The 12,052-nt window shown below is 48.1% G+C and overlaps 3 protein-coding genes across 9 annotated transcripts in view; 2 read left to right on the top strand and 1 right to left on the bottom strand.

Moving 5' to 3' along the window:
• Positions 1-144: 144 nt before the first annotated feature.
• Positions 145-2,028, top strand: LOC130391649 (uncharacterized). The gene is made up of 3 exons (XM_056601877.1): positions 145-526; positions 1,079-1,794; positions 1,918-2,028. The coding sequence occupies exons 2-3, from the start codon at positions 1,093-1,095 to the stop codon at positions 2,026-2,028; spliced, it is 813 nt and encodes a 270-aa protein (XP_056457852.1). The 5' UTR covers positions 145-526; positions 1,079-1,092.
• A 3,430-nt stretch (positions 2,029-5,458) lies between these two features.
• LOC130391997 (sperm acrosome membrane-associated protein 4-like) lies at positions 5,459-8,475 on the top strand. Of its 2 annotated transcripts, XR_008896957.1 has the most exons (4): positions 5,459-5,535; positions 6,773-6,937; positions 7,702-8,068; positions 8,177-8,475. XR_008896957.1 is itself a non-coding variant. In XM_056602389.1 (3 exons), the coding sequence occupies exons 1-3, from the start codon at positions 5,481-5,483 to the stop codon at positions 7,932-7,934; spliced, it is 453 nt and encodes a 150-aa protein (XP_056458364.1). In that variant the 5' UTR covers positions 5,459-5,480; the 3' UTR covers positions 7,935-8,475. The 2 variants fall into 2 exon arrangements, 1 of the variants encoding a protein (XP_056458364.1); XM_056602389.1 differs by having other exon boundaries at positions 7,702-8,475.
• Positions 8,195-12,052, bottom strand: part of msh5 (mutS homolog 5) — a 25,337-nt gene continuing 21,479 nt past the window's right edge. For 5 of the 6 annotated variants that reach the window (XM_056602384.1, XM_056602383.1, XM_056602385.1 and 2 more), the window contains 5 exons: positions 9,888-9,962; positions 9,633-9,779; positions 9,252-9,389; positions 8,783-8,856; positions 8,195-8,697 (listed from right to left, as the gene is read on the bottom strand). In XM_056602384.1, the coding sequence (XP_056458359.1) occupies positions 8,586-8,697; positions 8,783-8,856; positions 9,252-9,389; positions 9,633-9,779; positions 9,888-9,962 (546 nt within the window). In that variant the 3' untranslated portion in view covers positions 8,195-8,585. Of the gene's footprint in view, positions 8,698-8,782; positions 8,857-9,251; positions 9,390-9,632; positions 9,780-9,870; positions 9,963-12,052 lie in introns of those variants that run through there. The other variant, XM_056602388.1, reaches the window with a different exon arrangement.

Raw genomic sequence — 12,052 nt, 5'->3', positions numbered from 1 at the left:
CATGCAGAGGGGGTGTTGGGGCTGCTCAGCCCCTGCTAGAGGTGGTCGCCATGAAACTGTTGTTGCTGAGGGACTACGGTTGACTTGCGACTTGACGTTGATTCCCACGACCTCTCTACAAACACACGCACGCACACACACACACACACACACAATCACCCCCCCCCCCCCCACACACACACACGCGCACACAATCCCACGCACACAAACACACGCACCAATCCCACGCACGCGGGCGCACAAACACACACATACACAGAGATCACGCTGACATGTAGCCTACTATGACTTTGTTGCTTACGCGCAAAGGAAGAAGCAGGCAAGAGGAGAGTGAGAGTCTTGTTGCATCACTTTTAGTGAAGGCTTTTCTAATCTGGAGCTCGGAGGAGCAGCATGAAGGAAGAAGATCTGATCTGAGGAGGAACAGGGCGAACTTGGGAAAAACAAATCCCGGGATATCATGAACTCATGGGTTGTGTTTCATTCTTATAAGAACCATCTTCAACGGATTGACATTCAAAACAAGGCAAGTCTACTAACTTTATTCGATTTCTGCCAAAGAGGAGCGACAGCTTCTTCCTGTATCGTTGTAGCTGTTCAACGATGCTTGTTTGTATAAATATTTACTGTAGCTGTCGACAGATCCAGAGTCCACGCCACGAAACAAATATGTTAAGATTGTCATTTAAGACGTTGTGGTTTTCAAACTGCTTTAATTGTTCAGTCTTTCCCATTCGATGGGTTAATTCAATTATGGCTTCTGGAAAGTCCCAGCAGTGTATGGGACTATTTCTTTGTAAGATCATGCAGTCACAGGATCGACCACACACCATAACCAAGACGAGCCTATCCGTCTCTTTCTCCTAGGGTTCAATGACTTCGACCCCTTAATGTGTGTTCGGCGGCTGGTTATAATGGGCGCCGACGTGTGTGTGTGTGACTCTGTCCCCGTGACTCACGGCTCTCGTCAATGTGCCGACGCGGCGGACAGCCCAACAATTTTATTCTTTACGGCAAACAAATAATCTTTCCACTAACTAACAACAAAATGTGGTAATCTCAAACCCTTTTCTTGCAGTGTTTGGGGAGAGAATGACGACCACTGAGCCCAGTAGAGCAGCCAGCCCTGTGCCCAGCTCCTCCTCATCCCCCAGCCAGGCGCCCTGCTCCGCCTGGCCCCCCCTCGCCTGCCTCCAGAGGAGGAAGGAGAAGCTGTGCCGGACCGACCTGCCGGTGCGCTCGGCCCCGGGGGTGTGGCTCCTGGTGGGCGTGGGCGTGGTGCTGGTGGGGATGTGCGTGGCGGTGGCCGGCTACGCCTCCGCCTCCTCTGCGCCCAAGCCCTTGCAGGGCGGCCGTGGGACGTCCCACTCCGAACGCATGAAGCTGGCCGGGCCGGTGGTGATGGGCGTGGGCCTGTTCATCTTCATCTGCTCCGCCACGCTGCTGTACGAGAACCGTGACAGCGCGCTGCTCACACTGCGGCCGGCGGGGCCCGGCGACGGGGCCCCGGTGCTGGGGGACGAGGAGGAGGGCTGCTCGCCGCGGCGGCCCTGCTGCAGCTGCCGGGACCGCAGACACCGGCCCCACCGCCGCTGCTCTGGGGACCCGGAGCAGGGGTCCTGGGCCTCGTCGCTGTCCCTCGCCCCGTCCCTCTGCGGGGACCACAGCGATGAGGACCACCATGATGTGGAGCCGGGATCATCCAGCCCCGGGAGAGGTCACGGGGTCATCGCGGTCTCCCTCGCTCCGGGGGGGCAGGGCGGCGGACAGGGGGAGTCACCGGATAGCGGAGAGGCTCATGGAGGAGGAGGAGGAGGAGGAGGAGCAGAGGGCCAGCAGGTGGGGGTGATGGTGGTAGAGGTGGAGGTGGAGGAGGTGGGGGGCGGGAGACTCTTGACCTGTGTGGTGCATCATCAGGAGCCCCCCGGACCCTCCTCCCAAACCCTTCCCTCCTCCCCCCTGGACTCCTGCAACTCCAGTGAGATCGACTTCAACATAAGAACCCTCCTCACCCCTCCCCTCCCCTAGGGAGAGCAGAGGACCCTCTCAGTGGGACGTATGGCAATCAGGCCCCATCACGTCTCTACTCTGTCCTGCTTCGATACTCGCTGTACAGTGGATGAGAAGGAGATGAGCTTTTGATGGGGAAACACACTGAGGGTCCCTCAGGGAACGTTTGTCTGAGGACACACCCGTCCTTTATATTGACTCGGCTCCAGCGGCTGCGGAAGGCCATTCCTGGGGAGAGAGAGGGCGGGACTTCTGAGTACGCGTCAGAGGGAGCCATATCCGTTTGAGTTTGGCCGGACTTGCAAGAGAGAGAGAGAGAGTCCATTAACATTTTTCACTTATCGCTATGTCAAATCCTCTCAAAAAGCATATTTATTCTCCTGTTCATTTTTGTCTGTCATGTGCTCATTCGTCCTGCTCCAGGGAGTGTGAGCTGGCCAGAACACATAAGGTGTTACGGTTGACCTGATAGCGCCTCACGCCTCAGCTTACATGTGTATGTATGTACCATGCATCTCTCCATGAAGTGACTGTGTTTAGGACCTATTTATTCCAGAGACCCTTGCTTTCCGGTCCTCATTTCAGGGTGTTTGAAGTGTGTTGGGGGATGGTCTGTTTGAGACATCCGTTGCTGTTGGAGGGAGACCATGCTCTTTAGTTCTGTTTTCCAGACTGTTGTCTTTAGCTGTACTCTCCCCCAAATCCCACAAGCCACACGTGTCCTGCCCTGACCGTATTTGGACTCGAGCAGCAATGAAAAGGCTATTCTGGTGCCACATTGGGAGATAGAGACTTAGTCACATAGAGAGTCTGACCCCCCCCCCCCCCCCCCCCACACACACACACACACACACAGACACACACATGCACACACATATACACACCCACACATACACAGCCGCACACACACACACACACATACCCCCCCAACACACAGCCACACACACACACACACACACACACACACACACACACACACACACACACACACACACACACACACAACCACACACAACCCGCCACACACACACACGCAAGTGTGTACACACACACACACACACACACACACACACACACACACACACACACACACACACACACACACACACACATACAAGCGTGTACACAGGCACACACACACACACACACACACACACACACACACACACACACACACACACACACACACACACACACACACACACACATACTTGTTCATCCCAGAAGTTATACATCCCATAGCTAAACATTAGTTCAGGATACATTCAATCCATTTCCTTTGTTTAAAACCCAAAATGAGTACATACGGGGATATATCAACTCTCCATCAAACACACCCGCAACCAGAACTATAAATACAGTGTGTTTCTCTCTCTCAGGTTGTGTATCAATCACAAGCATTACTCCTGAATGTAACGTTTGTACGTTATGCTGCAGTGCCACTGAGCCCCCACAGAACACCATTCCCCCCGGAGTGTGTTTAGGCTACGGAATGAAGGATTGCAAACGTTGGGGCTGCATTGAAGAGAGACAGAGAGGGAGACGGAGAGGAGCGGCGTTGTGCGGTCGTGCTGCTGTGAGTTATTCCTGACAGAGCTCGGCTCGTATCAACAGTCCTGGGAGTTTTGTTATTGACGCCTCGCTCTCCCACCATCGTGACCTCTCCTCTCTCCATCATCTCATTCCTACGCTTTATTCAAATGCACACACACACAAACACAAACAGCCTTCAAAGCAGGACTAGAAGCACATTTATACGTAGACTCTGCAGAATTGTACCAACCACAACAAAATAAAAGAACATTGCCTGTGTGTTACCCATGCATCCTATTATGACTCAGCCCACTACAGCCAATTAAATTCGCTCTGCCACGAAGAATGGGTAAAAACATTGAGAGTTCGCCCCACATGTTATGTAGACGGAAACCGGAAGGGGGGGGGGATTTAATTACCCTCAGAATTCCTCTGCAACCTCTAATTACGTCGAGGATCAGTCTGAAAGGCTTTATAGGTATGTTCGGACTGCACAGCATTTCCTCTGTTAGTGCGGGCTCACGCTGCGCGCCTCTGCCGTCCAGATGAGAAGGAGATGAGGAGGGCTCCAGGACCTTAATGTTTCCACCACTGTGTTTCCACCATGGTCCATTATCCCACGGCCCAAACTGTGCGCCCACTGCTCCCACGACTTCCTCCCGTGACCCGCACTGGTGAGGGAGCCTGAGCACGTACAGTACGCAGCGAGTTTGGCTCCATTCGGTGGGCCGCGGGTTGGCACTGAAACAGCCTTCTGTCCGTTAAACAGTAGCTTTTATCACACATTTATTAAATGGTCAACGGCCCTTATTTCTTAAAGACAAACATTTCACACCTCTTTTATAAAGTAGGTCTGTGAGACCTTATTAATTTGAAGGTGTCGTGTCTTGGTTACAACCAAGTGGGATTTAATCCCGAAACACGAGATTACATGCAGATGTGTAATCTCCACAATCAAAACAAACACACACACACACACACACACACACACACACACACACACACACACACACACACACACACACACACACACACACACACACACACACACACACTCATCTCACATACACCACGCCGACCATATTCTTTCCTTATCTTTAAGAAATTTCAAGGAAACAGAAGAGATAACTCATGCATCTGTTTGCCTGCAGATGTAATGTGTTTGCGTATATTTAAAGACTGTGAATGATTGCGCAACAGAACGCAGGCAGCTCATCATGTGTGGGCTATTACCCAATTCAGGCATTTGCAGGGTCTGTTTCATGGTTTTCTTTTGGGGGGTGCACCGTGCGGATATTACCGAATTAAATTACTTAGTCATGTATTTGCATTGACATAAACAAGCTGAGCAGCTGCTATATTATAAGCTGCTTAAACCAGTGCTGACTCCGGACACATGTGCGGCTCTCACTCTTCCTTCAGGACAGAAAAGGGTTGCAAGTGACATTTTTCATGAGGATTACCCAACCTGATCTCAGTTAGAAGGTAAATATTTTCTCTTCTAGTCAGTTGAAACAACCGGTGACATGACTGATGAATTGGCCATTAGAAAGCAAGTGCTCTGAGAGTTTGACCATTCTGTGTATGGTTTCCTCTCAGGAGCGCATGGGGTATGTCGGGTGGCATGCCTTTCAGTCAGGCCAATGTCAATGGCAGCTAATAATTGCTTCAACTGGCTGTTGAACAAGTGTATTTTATCACAAAACACAACGTACAAACCACCATTATAGGCTATGCCAATTATTTGCATTTCAATGCAGATAAATAAATGCTCTGTGCATTCACTTCCTACTGAACTCCTGCTGGTGTGTTCAAGTAGTAGACTTCCTAGATCTGTGATTGGTCCAGTGTGTATAACAGGTGCCTAGCGGCTTAATCCAATTGTACTTCTGCAGCAGTGCTTCTAGGAGAACGAGTCAGCTCGGAGCTTCACTGCAATGAAGCAAATCAACTTCTTTGTTTTGGCCATCATGCTGCTCCCACATGCACAAGGTAAGGAACGCAACTGTTAATTTAAACGATACCAGAGAAGAGTTTAAGGTAACTTAATTCTCCCCACTATAAAGGTTTCATAGCGACAGGACCTTTAGAGCTCCCTTACGCACACTTTCCACTTGCTATTTCAGCATTGTGAAGAACAAGAACAAAGTAGGCCTATCTGATGTGTTTTAATGCTTGGTGAGATCCAACACAAGCCATAACGCTGCCAAAGAATGACTCCTTCCTGCACGCTGGGCTGACATTAACGAATGATGATGACCCAAGCAGCCATAAGGAATTAAGATGTTTATCGGAATCCCATTAATTCTATCTTCAGTGTGAAAGCAGGTGCCATCTGTAATAGGTGGATAGCTGTTTTTTAAACTCTACCTCCCTCGTCTGGTATAAAGTTCTCTTTAACATACAGTAAGAGTAATCTGTGACTACTGGACAAAGGAAAGTAGTAGAGTGAATGTGAGTATCGTTTACATCAAGGTTAAACTTAAGGCCATGTACTCAGTTGCCACGACCCAATTAGTGTAATTATTTTAGAGAGGCTGATGGATACAAGCCCCCCCTAGTCGGGCCTCTATTCCTGCAGAGCCCTAACTCTAACCCTATGTCTGAGATGTCTGAGAGAGAGGAGCAGCCATGTAGGTAAGAGGGGATAAGGCAGGCAAGCCTTCTGTGTAACCCATCGCTGGGCCTGGAGAGCGGATAAGGCCTTTATCCACTGGTGGTGTGTGTCTGAAGCAGCCAGCGTTTTTTAACTGGATAAACTCCAGGCCTAAATAGACACACATCCAATTAGCCTAAGCAAAGCAAAGCATTGTTTTGTATTGTCTTGAATCCTTAAATGTCTTGAAACATTAATAAAGACATTTTTTAGGCCAAATCCCCCTGATTTCAAGATATTCTCGTAGAGGAAAGAAATGAACGTTCACTTTAATTTTAATTAGGTCATTTATTTACAACGTGACATCGATTCAACAAGATGTGCCTTTGGCAGATTTTACAAAAGACTTTCAAAGTCTTTATGTATAATTCAGTGTTGAATACCTAATGATACATAATACATATACGTACATGTTATTGTGCTATCATCAAACACATGCACTTGCATGTGTGATGCAGACGGCTTGCGGTCACCTCCAGTAGGACCCACCACTGTCTTTAGTCCAACCGTGAACCTTTATTATGTGTTTACCTTGCCTAATGCAAAGCTTCACTTGCCCGGTGGGTTGCTCAGGTGAGGAAGAGGAGGATCAGCCAGAGACCATGGAGGAGGTGGGCTTGGAGGAGGAGGACCTGCTGGAGTGTTTCCGCTGTGACCTGGGCTTCTGGGACGCCTGCTATACCACTAGGGTCTACTGCAGCCCTGGGGAGAGGTGCTTCACTGGCCGCGGGAAGGCAGGTGGGCCCCTACCACTGTGTGTCTGTGTGTGTGTGTGTGTGTGTGCGTGTGTGTGTGTGTGCGTGTGTGTGTACATGCTATTTGAAGGACGGTTTTATCCAAAGCACGAGTGCAGACATTGTTTGCATGGGCGTCCCCAGTGGGAATCGTTCTCCTGACTCTTGCAGTGTGACGTAATGTGTTGCATAAGTCACAATGTTTTTTCCCGTCAGGTTAAATAATGTTTTATATGAAGCTATAATGCGGAAACTGTGCTTCACTACAGTAATGTATCCTCCTCCCTCGCCTTTATTCTTCATCATCAGTGGAGTAGTGGTACAATAACCCAAATATGATCTTCTATAGCGTAGATCTTCACCAGTCTTCTCCCCATGCCCTGCTACATCAAGGAGCAGGCCCATCAGTGTAATGAGCGGGAGCAGTGTTTGACCTACAACGGCGCTTCTGTGGAGTGTTCTGTTGTTCTGATGTCCATTCTAAGTTAGGTAATAGGTATAATGTAGGTTAACGAAGTATGTGTTTAATGACATACTTGTGTGTAAGAACACAGATGTCAATGCGTGAATGCTTGACTAAATGAATATATGTTCATCAATGTTCTTCTTCATCTTAGTTTTTACATCTTTCCGGTCAGCAGACAGACTACATTATATAATCCTGTGGGAGGGACAGCTTTGTGCTAATGAGCAAGTGCAAATATAATCAGTGTCTGCGAGCGAGGTGTAAACGGGTATTACTCCTGCTATGGCTGGTGTCTCCTTCAGTGGACCTGCTGGACGTGAAGACGCTGGGCTGTGTGAAGACAGAGGAGTGCAGCGCCGAGACCAGCCTGGAGCTGTACCCCAACGCCACCCTCTACACCATGACCAAGCACTGCTGCGACACCGCCTTCTGCAACGCGGCGCGCCCGGCGCGGCCCGTCGGCCTGTGCTCCTACCTGACGGGCCCCGCGCTCGGCCTCTGGTACCTCACAGGACCGCCCCCCAGACTGCACTAGCTCATCTCTACAGCGAGCGTCCAATGGACCAGCATGAAGACTGTGCTGTTTCCCCGCCGACGGACTGCACAGCCAGATGGTGAACCCCGGCTGTCTGTTCAATGAGCAGCCTGACAGCCCCCATCGACTGGATGGTGACTGAAGATAAATCAGTTGTCTTTGTTTAATGTTAAAGCTCAATAGCTGAAGGAGTGTTAATGTATTTATTATAATATTTTCACTAGTCTCACCATTCCTTCCAGTAGGATGGAGTCGTTTACCTAACCATCAACTGCTGCTGTCAGAAACAGAATAAAAGGCTGGATCAAGTGCCAGATGGTGGAATGTGTTATTAACGCAGTATAATTGAATGCAGTGCCAGACTCACAGGCCACAATCCAATTTATTTTATTGGTTGTTTTTCTAAGATGTCTTTCATTGTACCATAAAGTTTTAAACATTTATTGAAACTAGGTATACAGTGTTATTTTTAATAGGAGGTAAATATTTGTATGTATGTCATTAGAAATAGATCATTTTCCTTAGAAAGCCAATAAAGTTGAATCTGATGTTTCATAAATTGTACAACTCCACCAAAGTTCATTATCTAAATAGACCAATGCAACTGAACCGCAGGACAGCGGTTTGTGCAGCCAGCTGTCTCTCCCTGCACTACTGAGGATCTCCAGCAGAGGGCAGGAGCTCCTCCTTCAAGAACTTCTGCAGATCCACATCCTTATCATTCAGGTCCACACTCAGGAACTTGTCCACCAGCCAGTGACATCTGTGCAGATATTGTAAAGGCACACAGATCCCAACATGTTTTGGTGCCTTTAACCTCCTCTATTGTATTTTTTTTATAAACGTACCTGTTGGTATGTTCGTCCAATGAGTGTCTGTCCACTCTCTTGATGGTCTGTCCTGTTCTGTAGAGTTCAGAAACCTTGGCAGGAAACATCAGCGACATCAGTCACACGTTGCTCTGGGAGCAGAAAGGTTTGCGTTTGTGTGTGTGTGTGTGTGTGTGTGTGTGTGTGTGTGTGTGTGATAAAAAGGAGGCAAATGCATTATTCACGGTTGCAATAGGCTTCATCTTCACATCTGTCATATATAATTTCAAATATATAAATATCTGCTGTGTAATAATTATCTAGCTATAACATAGCACTTATAGCAACCATAAAGTATTCTTAATAACTTTAATTTACATTATTTACAACCGATGACATAAAGTGTGACTGATGAGCGTGAGGGGATGGATGGTGCATGTGGGTAGTGTGCATGTTGTGTGTGTGTATGTGCGCTTGTGTGCGTGTGTATTTGTGCGTGTGTGCGTGCCTCCACCCCTCGCTGTACGAGGCTGGTGGGCAGGCCGGCCAGTAGAGCGATGTTGGCAGCGTAGCTGGACTGGCACATGCCCTCCTTCAGCTGGTACAGGAACACCAGCTCATCTCCATCCACCGCTGTCTCAAGAGTCTAAAACACACAATCCCTTACTCTCTTACCACCACAGATAAGGTGCAGGGTCACCCCTCAGAGTTATGACGTCATGGGGAGAGCTCTGCTGATGTTCGGCGCTAACACAAATCAAAACACAATACAAATGTCCATGGTATGGTTTGATTGTCCTCAGCGGTTTCTTGGAATAGGAGCATCTATTAAATGCTATTGTGCATTTGACTACACAGAGCCAAGGAAGAGGACAGGTCATGTGCGTACCAGCAGGGAGAGGAGGCTGGTGGAGGGCAGCAGACCCAGCTGGAGTAGACTGTGGAAGTTGGTTGCCAAAAGCACGTGGGGAACCTTTCCAGGAACTTCATTCAGCCAATGTGAGATCGATGCCGCCAGCAAAGAAAGCCCATCCACCTAGCATCATAATGAAGTGTTATAACCCTAATTGTTATGTTTACACTAATAGTAAAACAAATACGTTCAAATAAAGGAATGTTACACGTACATATACATGTTTCTTACTGTGTTGGTGCCTTTTCCAAATTCATCAATCAAAATGAGAGAGTTGCCAGTGCTGCTGTTGATAGCATGGGCCATCTAGAATGTGAACCTTGCTGTTACTACAAAATACTGCATGGATTTCAGCATGTATGTGTGCAAGCATGTGTGTGTTTGTGTTAGACTGTGAGCTGTGATCAGTGGAGAGGTTGAAGGGGTAGTTAGAGACATGTAATATGCATATTTTTTTGTATAAACAATGTAGTGTGTGTATGTGAGTAGTTAATACTTACCACCACTTGGGCAGGTTTTTTAAAACATCAACTTCCGGTTGGGGGGGAGGGGGGCGGGGTGGTGTTAATGACGGCACTTCCGGTTGGTGTTGTGGGTGTGTACCTCAAATAGTTTAAAAAGGGGTGAGACGCCTGCTGTAGGGCCATAGCATTCAACAGATTGTCGTCAGTGTTCTTTTCGTTCAAACATGGACTGCTCATCAGAAGATACCCAAGGATCAAACAGCGCTAACTGGATGTATAGGGACCCTCGCACCCTGTCGCCCCTGTCTTCTCCCGCCAAGGACTACTCTGCATCGAGCATTGTGGACGGTGAAAGCCAGTTGTCTGAGGGTATGTCCGGCTTTAGTACACCTGTGTCTAACTATGTCAATAGGTGTGGTGATGAGGCACTGCTAAATGCTCCGCTCAAAAAGTCGAGGCCTGTTCCAGGATTGAGAGACCGGACTGCTGGGGATTCATTCACACACGTTGGCGAATACGGCTTGGAGTACGTAATATCGCGGGTCGATGGATGGATAATTTTGAGAGTTAAAGATTGTGCTACAGAGTGGCGGTTGAACGTTCATGAGTGGAATTTTTTCTTTGAGATTTTATGCCCCATGCTAGACGGTGTCAGGGGCACCTGGCATGTAGGAACCCATGTATTCCAATGGACTTTTCAGCATGAATCGAGGCTTCATCGCATGGATGCAAACCATCATACAAAGAGACCCCAGGAGTTCATTTTTTTCAGACGCGGTGTTGATACAGACGAGCTACCACAGTGCTATGATATGCATTGCATTGGTAGCTCTCCTCTACGCAACAGTGGTTTAAAAGCTGCTGATTATTTTGATAATGTCTTTTTCATACAGTGGGCTGATTTGTCATCACTACGTGGAATTTTTGCAGAGATTGATTCATTGGTTAAGACGAATGAAGAGCCAGGGCGCACATCTGATGAATACAGAATGCGCCTGTTTGAGCCGACTGGTGATGATGAGGGGGTATATGGTGTGTTTGAGTATGTTTAGGGCTATGTTAGCACTAGAAAATGTCTTAGAGGTATAAGAAAGTGGGCTACATGCTAGTATTACTAAGTGTGTTTTTGATAGGTTGTTTATAATATGCGCATTGTGTGTTTTTGTTTTTGTTCATATTCTAATGGTATATTCTGATACGCTATGCAGCACAGGACAATGATGAACATGTGGAAGGTGGGGGTGTGGCTATGGAGACTGCTGATTTAAAGGCTGTACAACCCGGACCCCACTGGCTTCACGAGTATGCCGTCTATCTGACCGGATTGAATCTGACCTTCCTACACACCGGCGAGGACAGTGAGCTGGAGGTGGACACAGCTATGAGAGATGACGGATGGCCTGTATCAACACAGATCCGTTTAAACCCTCCATCGCTGGCTGTTCTGCGATTTACCACGGGGCTCTGTGTGGTAGCCATCATCAGCCATCAGAAGCAAGCGGTCTGCTGGGGATGCCAGTGTGATTGTCCAAGTCAACGAGGCCATTCATGCCTGCAGGGAGCGTCACGTCATCACTACGAATCCCACTACCAGGACATTTGTGTTATCCTGGACAGACACCCCTTCCTGTTACTTTTAGAAACTGTTTTAAAGAAGACTACAGGGTTGACTGTGTCCCCCGGAAAAATCTATGGCGTGGTCGAATCTTTTCTATGTGATTTAATAGGCAATACCTATGATACCGAAAAACTGGATTCACTGGCTGCCGTAGAAGTGTCCGATGAACATCTGCTTCTGATACATGAAGCCATACAAATGTGGCGTCCTACATTGTCATTTGGCAAACCAAAGCCTGGTGGTGGTGGGTGGCGTTTATAATGGGGGTGTTGTTTTCTTATGCCTATGATGCGGATAGCAAGATTGTATCAGAT

The sequence above is a fragment of the Gadus chalcogrammus genome, chromosome 11 (assembly GCF_026213295.1).
Source record: "Gadus chalcogrammus isolate NIFS_2021 chromosome 11, NIFS_Gcha_1.0, whole genome shotgun sequence".
Taxonomy (NCBI): domain Eukaryota; kingdom Metazoa; phylum Chordata; class Actinopteri; order Gadiformes; family Gadidae; genus Gadus; species Gadus chalcogrammus.
Note: the sequence above shows the minus strand (reverse complement) of the source record. Positions and strands in the feature narration are given on the sequence as shown.

Coding starts and splice junctions, on each gene's coding strand:
- LOC130391649 (XM_056601877.1), top strand. CDS start 1,093: ATGACGACCACTGAGCCCAGTAGAGCAGCCAGCCCTGTGCCCAGCTCC. Junction 1,795..1,917: donor AGTCACCGGATAGCGGAGAG/GCTCATGGAGGA, acceptor GTGCATCATCAG/GAGCCCCCCGGACCCTCCTC.
- LOC130391997 (XM_056602389.1), top strand. CDS start 5,481: ATGAAGCAAATCAACTTCTTTGTTTTGGCCATCATGCTGCTCCCACAT. Junction 5,536..6,772: donor GCTGCTCCCACATGCACAAG/GTAAGGAACGCA, acceptor TGGGTTGCTCAG/GTGAGGAAGAGGAGGATCAG. Junction 6,938..7,701: donor CACTGGCCGCGGGAAGGCAG/GTGGGCCCCTAC, acceptor TGTCTCCTTCAG/TGGACCTGCTGGACGTGAAG.